Here is an 11280-nt window from a genome sequence, read left to right as displayed (position 1 = left end):
AAAAATCGATATTGAATTAGAATTCAGAAACATTGGCATATAAGCGTACAGTAAATTTTCTTCAAATTAAAATCATTCCAAGTGATCAATAAAAAGATCAATTAAATCAATTTATGCATTTTAAAAATCGTCCTTGAAATAGAATCATATTTTTGGAATTATTTTTAAACCACGTTTTCATTGAATTTTTCAAACAGGAGCGATCGAGTCGTACGAAAGATTTAATGGTGATTATTGTAGTCCTCCTGCGAGGGTTTGAAATCTTGTTCTTGTTCCTCGTTCGTCGCCGTGTAGGTGTGATAGTTTTGCGACTCGTGCTCGGCGTGGTCTTCCTGTAAGTCGTATCCACCTCCGCCTCCGCCACCGCCGCCGTAGTAGCTGTGCGCGTGATACGGGATCGGGTGTGGTACCGGATAGTAGATAGGCTTGTTCACCGTTACCGGGTGAGGGACCGGAATCGGGTGCGGGATCGGGACCGCTTTCGGCACCACTACCGGTATCTGCTGGTGAATCGCGATCGGGACCGGCTTGGACACCTCAACTGGCACGTGTTCCTGGACTTTCACTACCTTCGTGTACGGCACGGCGATCGGATGGTTCACCGGCACCGGGACGGGTATGTGATGGGGCACCTACGAGAGAGAAAGGGTTTCTAGTGCAACGGGACCTGCCTAAGCTTCTACCGTTTCGCGGTAGAGAGAAACGTTAACGCGGTTTCGTGAAAAGGGAAACGCAAAATAATTAAATCGAAATGACATACTTATGTAAATACTATCCCTTTATATACTTATATGATTATATTAATTTTTATATTAAGATTGCAGATTTTTATGTGAAATTTCTTTAGATATTTTTTATCACGTATACAATTTATGTTCCCAACTCTTGTTTAATTGATTCACTTGAATTAGAATCCTGTACAAAAGTCATCTACGGATCTAATTTTAATATCTACTTACAAAGTGGCAATGTTGAAGTATATAAAGTATTTAACAAAGAGATACCTTGACTGGATAAGGAACTGGAACTTTGATAACGGCCGTTTTGGTAACCTTGATCACTTTGGTCGGTATCTCTTTCAGATGAACCGATTGCGAGATGAGCTTCGGCTCACTGACGAAACCATGGCCTTCCAGAGAAGAAAAATGAGTGGCCCTCGCGGCGGCCACGGTTAAAGCGAGCAACAACTGCAAACGTGTAATCACGATTAAAGTTCATCGAACCTTCACCGCAACCAATTTTGATCGCGATAAGTGAAGCTTGTATTTTAATCAGTAACAATCTATCGATTTTAATTATGAGTGAATGACATCAGATCGACTTTCACTCAAATCTTATCTACCGCAACGATATATGAGTTATCAGAATTTTTATTCGAATAGTGACCACTTTTAAAATTTCGTTGCAATTACACTTTGCAAGCTGGCCTGCGTTCACTCAGATCTCACGTTCACGAGATGTTAATCAAAATGGATATGAAAATCCATGTGTCACAGCGGTTCGATTTCCGGGATCTCGTTTAGGGGTGGCGAACTTACTAGTTGCAACATGGTTATCCGGATTCGTGGGCGTATAGATAGATCTAGTTCTCGATGGGATGGGCTCACACTGACAATTCCAGTACCGGCAGTTGCTTATATACGAGGACCTTCACCGTCACCGATTCACGAAGAAAGCACTCTCTTTCCGACTGGATTGCGTTCTCCAATCTTGTCTCCTCTTTTTTTCTCCGTTGCTCTTCTCGTGCCGCTGAACGAGTTCGACGACCGTCACGTCCGGTCGACGAGCGCAACTCTGATCCGGACAGACGCATCTTTCGTCGAAAGGGAATCTCCGTTTTGCTATTTCGTAATCCCGTCACGCAACGTCCCTCTTATCTCATTACTGGACTACAGATTTTTAAATAAAACTAAACATTCTATCCATTACTGAAATAATTAGAATAATTTATCAAATCAGTTTTGCTCGTACATGTCTTCTTGCCAAAGAATATATTAAAATCTGGGGCACAAAATCATAATCTGCTGTCAGAGACTCGAGCGTGTAAATTATGCCTTTACGTAATTGAAGCAGCTCTTAGGAGTGATGTATAATATAAGTATGCACTGTTAAGGATAATCGGCTTCTCGGGAGATCAACGGATTTATTTATTGACAATCGATGTTCGTGTTTCACGTCTGAAATTGAATTCAGTCGAACTTTCACCGTATTTTCTGTCCAGATGCTCTTAAGATGGCTTAATGCATTGGAAAGTAAAAATGTCACCCACCGTTTCATTAATGCATTGGAAAGTAAAAATGTCCCCCGCCGTTTCATGACCAAACAATTTTGCTAACACCAAACACATCCTTAAAATCTAACATACTAAAGTATCCTTAAAAACTGATATATTAAATTATATTAATGATCGTGGCTATTTTTATTACAAAAAAATATGTAATATTGATATTATTTTGTTATTTTAGTTTACTGACTCATATTTAATGCAACGAAGTTGGTTCGATTTTCAGCAGGCTAAAGAACTGTACCGGGAAGTGACACTTCCTGTTGCAAAAATAGTGAGAGGAAGTAGGAGAATGGTAGGTGGAGTATAACTCTAGGAGAATGTCTGAAGTAAAAGGATTAATCTGTATCATCTTATTTTAATTTCGTGAACTATCCCAATCAATTCTCAACATAATGTATATACTTATTAAAGTACTTGTTTATCTGAATGATTTCTTTATTAACATTAGTGTCCCAAGGAATCGTATCACATCATCATTAAACTTCATTTAGATTAGCATTGAGTGCATAAATTTATTAGACAATTTAATTAATTTCCTGTATAGATATTTGCCAATTTAGTTGAGGAAAACGAAACACGTTTCGAAATAAGTAAAAGTCTAGAATCGCTTAATCAGTGACGGTTTTTTCGTAAGGGCAAAAACCGGTTCACTACAAAAGCAAAAGTAAAATGATTATTCTCGCTCAACCCTCTTTCTCCTCTCACTTTCGATGAAAGCTGGTAAACCGTACTTCAGAACGCGTTACCTATAACCGAGCACTGATCTCCGTAACCGATTTTTAACACAGGATCAATTTTTGCGACACAACAAAGGATTAATAAGAGTGTTGGTAAAAGTAGAGCCGTATTATTCCCGGTGTTCCAGGAGAAAGGGGAAAAGCTGCGAAATGTGCTACGAGAGAACAGCGACTCGTGAGAGGAGGAACATTCCAGTCTGACTAATAGTATGCGGTAGTAGAATTTCATTTAACCAGAAACTGTAAATGTGCTTCTTTACTTCTTATATTAAGTGAAACATGGAAGATATTGTAGAAGTTTTAAATAAAATTGCGAATTTCATACGAAACTCTTTGGAACGATCGATAAGTAAGTAGATCGTGACGTTAATTTCTAACTGGTATCAAATTCAGTATCGAGTCTCAGTACTGAAATCGTTTTAGAACCTCACCCACCTGGCGTCTAGTTTCAATATCATTCTCTGTTTAAATAAGTATAAATAGATTCGAACGTAGCACACAGCCTGAGAAACTGTGTTCCTGTATCGGCTCGGTGGAGTGTCGGTGAATTCGTGTGGGAGGTAATCGACATAATTGGAGCGCGAGCCGGGGATCCTTTCCTTCCGCAATTCGACGGAGAAGTGAACTCAGAATCGCTACGCTCGTGAACGTAATATGATTTGCTCTGGTTTAATAGGTCCGTGCGTTCGCAATTTATACCTTCGCTTTTACTAGAATCGAATTCCTTCCAATTTTAATTAAATATCCTCGAAAAAAAATGAATGGAATATTCTTCTGGAACCACTCGGTTCAAATGGCGTGAATATTTATAAATGTCAAGGTGTATATTAATTATATGAATGAATTCACTTCGGCCCCTGGTTGGCAAATACTTCTCGCCTTACCTGCTTCGTGAGAAATCTACCCACAGGCTCCAGACTTCATTCTATTACCAGGTAGGCAAAGATACTATATTTAATAAAAAAGATGTTGCATTTAGAATGTAGAATAGACAATATTAGAATAAAATTATGTATTTACATATTTACAAAATTTCATATGTAAATAAGATTCATTATTATCAATTAATAATGCATTGAAATTTATGCAAGGATTCTTGTGCAACTTCTAGACGAATTTTTTAACGAACGTGAATTATGCAATTAATGCAATGCTAACGACCTTCCATTAAATAGATTTATTTGTCACGTGGAAAGGAGCCAACCAGAAATGGGCAAGTCTGAAACCGAGTGGAATCCTTGCTTCCCAAGGTTGCAAGTCGTTCTAAAAATCCCACCTTCCAAGGAAGGAAAAAGAAATATCTCTATTCTTCATAATAATAAGAAAAGAAACATGAACTTCCAAGAATTATTTCTCGAAACACTGTCACCTTTCAATAAGTTATGACAAGACGTTTGTAATTTATCGAAACACGAAACGTGACTTAAACAACGACAGGATCGTACGAATTACTTAAAAGCCTATTGACGTGCATTAAACGTTACAAAAATCCATCCGGTCGTTATCCGACTCGGTTAAAAGGTTCGTTTTCTCCTAACGAACCCCGATAACAACCGCGCGCGTGTACAAGGGACAAAGAGAAGAAAGGGAGCGAGAGGTCGAGGCTGAGATTTGCATAAATCATCCTCTCGGTTCCTATGGTGGCTCGCCGAAATATCGGGAGTAAAGACGGGCGGGAGGAGAGAAGAAGAAGAAGAAGAAGCGAGGAACACCAATACCGAGGCCGAGGATGGGTCCTCTGGTCACCAACACACCAGAGGGCTATTCGGAAACGGCGGACATCACAGATGGGAGTCAATTAAAAAATCTAGTTCTGCCAATGCCATCGGATTCCGAAATAAACTGGAGGGAGCATCGGCCGGGTATAAAAGGTCGAAATATCTTTCGGATGATACTCGACTCCTCATCCAAACTCCATACGGTTAGCATGCGACTCCTGTTCATCACTCTGGTAAGAATCCTCTTCCTCAAACACTATACTTAATTATTTTATATCCTCGATCTTTTTGAAATTAAAATTCACATATATTTAATTCAAACAGGATTCAATTTTATGTAATATATTAATTATATTTATTGATCCGTTTTCTTTGAATTATTACAGACTTGCCTGGCGGCTTCTTGCTTGGCTCTGCCGCAGCCAAAGCAAAAGAGGGATATCCTGCCAGGTGACCCGCGGTACGGTACCGATCATCATCATCATCACGATGAGAACGTGATTCAAGACGCGAAATCATACAAGGCACCGCAGGACACGTATGGACCTCCTGGACATCAACCCGGTACTCCCTTAAAAAATTCTTATCTGTCACCAGTAGAGAGTGACTCCGTTCAACAGCAGATAACATCCTACGGAATTCCCGAGACCGTAAGTGATGTAAAAATGATAGAAGATTTTTTCTCTTATAATTTGTATTTGTATCAAAATTTCTATATTTTTTATTATTTGTATTGTGTAGGTTTCAACGGGAGAAGTGCAGAAAACAGTGTCCAGTACAGTTTCGTTGCCTGTTCAGAACGTTGAGGTACTTAAGTGTTAATTTGATTCATTTTTTATTTGTACAATTTTAATTCTGTTTTTTATAGACTGTGGAACCACCAGCAACATCTTACGGAGTTCCTTTAGTTAAGAGCGTTAAGGTGAGACATTTATATTCAGAATATTCAATTTTCTTGATGAATATTAATTAATTATATTTTTATCATTTGTCAGACGACGTCTGAGACGAATTCTCGCGTTAAATCTACGATAAAGACGGTACAGACCGAGGTCCACGAACACCAGCAAACAGTCCCACAGACTGCGAAGGTCGCACCAGCTGTACAAGGTAAAGAATTTTGTCTCTATTTACCCTAGAGAATTAGAAAATATGCGAGATTTACCGAAGACATTTATGTAACCCGAAGAATTTTAAAACACGTTCTGTCAACGACGGCCACTGGCATAATGAGCCGTACTTTGCACTGTGAATAATTTATCAGAGCTTCTTAATTGCTCGTTTAGAAATAATGTTGTTCGCGAAAAAAAAAACTTGTCGTCGCCTTTTATTATAAATTGCCTGATTAAAATGATTGCAAATCTTCTCGATTGCAGAGGTGACACATTACACTGGAGTGAACTCTGTACCAGTTACAACCACGCTGACGAAGAACGTTGACAGCAACGTGTTCGCTGAAACACTGCCTAATTTCTACAACTCGTACAACGTTCCCAATTACGACGTTACTTCTTACCTTCCGTCCAGTTATTCAACCATACAACAACCAGGATTGAACGCAGAACTACATTCAGGATTCAGTTCTTATAACAACGTGCCTGCCGTATACAGCGGATTCGGTTCGAACTATCCATTAACTTCTGCCTACCGTGGAGTCAATCTCCCACTGTCCTATCAATTCTCTAACACTTTACCAACCTACGCTTTCCCACGGTTAATCCAGATCTCTAAAAATACTCCTCAATTCCCATACACCCTCACGAGAACGCAACCCTTTGCGTCAGTGCAACAGTCGCAAACGTTGCCAGTACAACAGGTGCACGTGGAATCTGTAAAACCTGTAGAAGCACCGGTGCAGCACACCGTGCATTCCGTACAGACTCCAGTACACTTCTCTGTACCCTCTGTAACGCAGACGAAAACAGAAACACCAGTACAGCACACTGTGCACTCCGTGCAATCTGTAGAGGCTCCAGTACAGCACACTGTGCACTCCGTTCAATCTGTAGAGGCTCCAGTACAGCAGTCTGTGCACTCCGTTCAACCATTAGTATCGCAAACAGAAACAGTAACACCAGTGCAGCACACTGTTCACTCTGTTCAATCTGTAGAATCTCCAGTACAGCACTCTGTGCACTCTGTTCAACCATTAGTATCGCAGAAAACAGTAACACCAGTACAGCACACTGTGCACTCCGTGCAATCTGTGGAGACTCCAGTACAACAGCACTCTGTGCACTCCGTTCAACCGGTGGTGACGCATACGAAAACGGTGATACCATTGCAGCACACCGTGCACTCCGTCCATTCTATAGAACCGGTGCAACACACGGTGGAGACTGTTTCACATCCGGTGGAGTCTGTGAAGACGGTGCATCAGCCTGTAAAGTCTGTGGACATCCTGCAGCCACCGGCGCAGTCCGAACAGACGTATCACACGCTGACTGAAGTTAAGAGCAAGACGGTGCCAGTGGGACAGACTCAGTCTTTCGATCAGAATCAAAAAGGATTCTTTGAAGACATTATTAGTCAGCTGCCTCAATTTCCCTCGCTGCCCTCGTTACCCTCGTTCCCCTCGTTACCCTCGTTTGATTTCTTCCCATCTTCGACTCCGTCTCAAGAAGATCCCATAGACGATGTGTCGTCTAGTTACACTGCTGGTCATGTCCAAGGCATCGTCGTTTCTAGCACTCCAGCGAGTCTGGTGAAGAACGAATACGTCCAACCGACGGACGCCAACGGTGGATACATTTATTGATTGAGTTATTTTCGTAGCGTTCGAGTACAATTAAATTGACAAAGGCCTGTTCTTTACAATGATAACTGGAGATATTGTAAATTTCAGATAATTATTTAGATGTAAAGNAAATGTCAAGGTGTATATTAATTATATGAATGAATTCACTTCGGCCCCTGGTTGGCAAATACTTCTCGCCTTACCTGCTTCGTGAGAAATCTACCCACAGGCTCCAGACTTCATTCTATTACCAGGTAGGCAAAGATACTATATTTAATAAAAAAGATGTTGCATTTAGAATGTAGAATAGACAATATTAGAATAAAATTATGTATTTACATATTTACAAAATTTCATATGTAAATAAGATTCATTATTATCAATTAATAATGCATTGAAATTTATGCAAGGATTCTTGTGCAACTTCTAGACGAATTTTTTAACGAACGTGAATTATGCAATTAATGCAATGCTAACGACCTTCCATTAAATAGATTTATTTGTCACGTGGANATAACTGGAGATATTGTAAATTTCAGATAATTATTTAGATGTAAAGATCTGCTATTATAAGTAAATAAAATTCTTTTATTGTAAATGTCATTGGTTTTTCGATAACAATTATCCTTTAACACTTGTTACGTTCATTGTTTTTATACGAGAGTTCACGTGCGCGTAAGGAAGAATTTATAAAACGTCGTTTCAAACGAATGATCTTCACCATACTTTACATTTATTTCGAGGATTCATGTTCGATCCGACTGGGCATTTCCACGCGTCGCTGAATTCTTTCGAATTTCTAAGGACTGCGCGCAGTCGCACGTGTCCTGGGCAATGGGAGTCCTGCAGGATCCATTTCATAAGCTGCGGCTTGTACGACTCGCACCACATCTAAAATNAAAATATAATAATAAAATAATAACTAATTCCTAATTCATTTTTTAATGTAGAATTAAACCTCTTACAATGACATGTTGTTGTAATTTATTTGGTGAATGCATTCCAATTCGGATAGAGACATCAGTCGAATAATCTGAATCATGTTACTCAAGTATTCCGTCTCCGAGAGATCTATCTGAAATCAATCGGATTCATTTTATTAATGTTGTTACCTGTAGATAGAAAAAAATACTTACGCCTTCGTAATATTCGTTGAGTATCGTTTGATCGAACAGCCAATCCGGGAAGCCAATTTGAGACTCCATTTTGCTGTTCTTATCTAGAGTTGCTGCTTTCGTCTGCGCGTCCATCCAATCGGTGTGCGAAACCATCGAAGCGAATGCTTCCTTTATGTCGTTCATCATTTCGAACACCTTTTTCCCTTTGTCTTCATGGAACGACGGATCTACGATCAACCAGGAAGCCGCCATCCCTACGATTGTAAGGGATGAATTTTTTCACTGCATTGACAATTTTAATTATTTGTAACATGCATTTAAATAGAATTATTCTCATAAATTAAAGAAATTCTGAACTTCAAATCATTGGATAAAATATTTATTCACGAACCCATCAACTCGTTCACTGCAGAAGCACAACGAAGTGATTTCGATTCACCGATTTCAATGCTCGTAATTTCATTAATATACTTCACCCAGATTTCTCTTAAATTGCTAGGTGTATGAGGTACGACGATGTCAATAATCACCCACCAAATATAAGTCTCTAAAATTATTAATAAATAATTAATAATAAACAAATTCTTATATTTTATAAGAAAATTCAATTGAATGTAAATTTATATTATTATTAATTTGATGAATTTCAACCTAATTCTTGCTCCTCTGAAAGAGCCAGCACGAGAGCGGCTTCTTTTAAGAATTCCAAATCGCCAATTAACACTTTGTCCTTATCGTTCAAATCTAATGTGTCGATGTCCTTATAAAGCGACTCGATGAATGGTCGCCATAATGGTTTGGGTGTCAGAGTCGAATTGATTTCCGTGACGTACTCGTCGGTCAACTTCTGGAGATCATCGACCAGCATGTAGTCATCATTAGATGGATCGCGATCCCATATAGTCTCGTTGCCCTCGAAACGAGACAACTGCAATGACGTAACATTCATAATTACTATACTAAGTATTTCATGCTTAAATAATTTCATGTATAAAAAATAGGCTTGAATAAAAAAATTAATATTTTTCATAATTTGCATGAATGCAATTAATTATTTATTGAACCTCGTAATTAAAAGTTTAAGTAGCTCGTAAGAACTAATACTTAATTCACTTACGTAATAAAACAAGCTGGTCATTTCGTAGAGCGTCTCAACGACTTCCTCCAACTCTTCTTTTTCAGGATATAAGGAGTTTTCTAAAGAGCAAACATCGAGACTTCCATTATTAAGGATCTCCTTGATTACGTCAGTCATATACGTAATTTCCGCGTCCTTCGCTTCCGGTTCACTGTCCTCAACTTCCTCTTCTTCTAACTTCCGGAAACGAGATCTGATCAAATGCAGCCGTTTCTCCAATTCTTTATCACTGATTTTCGAAACAAATTAAATGTTAAATATGCATTAAATAAAATTAAGTTTAATGATGGGAGAATTTACTTCGGTAAAGGGTTGCTGGTGAGGGGAGTGTCTAGTACGATGACGTTCTTGCTCGTGTTCCGAGGATCTGGTGTGATGTCCAAACCGAAAAACAGATCCCTCCCTAAAATTTTCTTGACCATGGCCATCTGTTCGATATAATTGCCCGTCTTTTTAGTAAACGCCGCAGGAATCGGAGGTAGACCGAGCTCTTCGAGTAATTCGAACACTGGCGCCAGTCCCAGCTCGTTCATCGTGTCTGAAATTCGACTGAAAATAAGTCCCGTTTTACCTAATTTAATTCGATTAATTAATTTGTAAAGAAATTGTTGGAAGGAACGTACGCACGTCCATGCAGCTGGTGTACAATATTTTCGCCTGCTTCACGGCCCAAGGTGCATCAGTGTTCGTGGTATTGTCCTTCAGGACTTCCCGAATTTTTATAAATACCCTTTCCCTGCGCTCGTCGAACCACGAATTCATGAAACTCTTATCAGGTATTGGGTGCTCGTCCGACCATTTTCCACAGACGTAGCTGGAAAAGGCAAAATTCAAGGTGGAAAAATAGGAATTTAAGAAATGAGACGAATTATGATAATTTTAAATGTAATTGTGATTTACTCACTTATAAAAGTCATCACAAGGATCTACAGACGTGTCCATAGATTGTTTCAAACTGGCAGCTGAGGAAACGAGGGTTTCATTTAAATCCTTAGAAATTTTATTTATTATTATTAATTCTTTACTCACCAAATCGTACGCAGCCCTCAGTTTCGCAAATTTTCGGAGGCCTGTACGTAACATCTGAGAAAAATAAATGATTGGATTGACGCAAGAAATTCTTGCAAAACAGTTCTGTTTGTCAAACGTTACTTACAAAGTATAGAAAAAACGAGTGCTAATACAACAGAGGAAGCCAACACGAGGAACAATATAATCATCGTTAAATTCGGTACTTGCGTCCGTCTCTTCAAGCTGAAAGAAACGAGGAATGAGTCTAATTGGCAGGCTTCCCGTGACTGTTTCATGCATGCTATGACACGAGTTAATGACTAGGTGAGCGGAGACAACCAACAGATTCGAATATTGCAATCACTCACTAGGCGTGTCTGGATCTAATCGGTACCAGGTTCTGGTGGCTGGCGATCGTGTAAATCGACTGAGTTTCATGTTCTGAGGAAACGATAAGACAAATATAATTATATATTTAATTATGTAATTTAAATAACAATACGATAATAATTTTGTTAATTCAGTTTTCACGTA

At 39.1% G+C, this 11280-nt stretch overlaps 3 protein-coding genes across 3 annotated transcripts; 1 reads left to right on the top strand and 2 right to left on the bottom strand.

Annotated features, from left to right (window-relative positions):
• Nucleotides 1-140: 140 nt before the first annotated feature.
• LOC108629310 (zinc finger protein 512B) lies at nucleotides 141-1756 on the bottom strand. Its single transcript, XM_018031907.2, has 3 exons — nucleotides 1539-1756; nucleotides 1005-1187; nucleotides 141-632 (listed from the first exon to the last, which is right to left on the bottom strand). Exons 1-3 carry the CDS (start codon nucleotides 1548-1550, stop codon nucleotides 222-224), a joined length of 606 nt encoding a protein of 201 aa, XP_017887396.1. The 5' UTR covers nucleotides 1551-1756; the 3' UTR covers nucleotides 141-221.
• A 2084-nt stretch (nucleotides 1757-3840) lies between these two features.
• LOC108629309 (putative inactive serine/threonine-protein kinase DDB_G0278909) lies at nucleotides 3841-7576 on the top strand. Its single transcript, XM_018031906.2, has 7 exons — nucleotides 3841-3959; nucleotides 4200-4975; nucleotides 5129-5392; nucleotides 5484-5549; nucleotides 5611-5664; nucleotides 5738-5852; nucleotides 6119-7576. Exons 2-7 carry the CDS (start codon nucleotides 4754-4756, stop codon nucleotides 7498-7500), a joined length of 2103 nt encoding a protein of 700 aa, XP_017887395.2. The 5' UTR covers nucleotides 3841-3959; nucleotides 4200-4753; the 3' UTR covers nucleotides 7501-7576.
• Nucleotides 7577-8440: 864 nt separating this feature from the next.
• On the bottom strand, nucleotides 8441-11187 carry Nep5 (M13 family metallopeptidase neprilysin 5; the record flags this gene model as incomplete). The annotated part of the gene is made up of 11 exons (XM_026817188.1): nucleotides 8441-8554; nucleotides 8616-8851; nucleotides 8989-9144; nucleotides 9249-9525; nucleotides 9715-9964; nucleotides 10036-10273; nucleotides 10359-10549; nucleotides 10640-10697; nucleotides 10765-10818; nucleotides 10892-10989; nucleotides 11115-11187. Coding segments are annotated over 11 exons (1745 nt in total), but the record flags the coding sequence as incomplete, so codon positions are not given.
• Nucleotides 11188-11280: the final 93 nt, after the last annotated feature.

The sequence above is a fragment of the Ceratina calcarata genome, unplaced genomic scaffold (genome assembly GCF_001652005.2).
Source record: "Ceratina calcarata isolate Rehan_Ccalc_2016 unplaced genomic scaffold, ASM165200v1 scaffold564, whole genome shotgun sequence".
Lineage (NCBI taxonomy): Eukaryota > Metazoa > Arthropoda > Insecta > Hymenoptera > Apidae > Ceratina > Ceratina calcarata.
The sequence above is the reverse complement of the archived record's forward strand: the minus strand, read 5'-3'. Positions and strand labels throughout refer to the sequence as shown.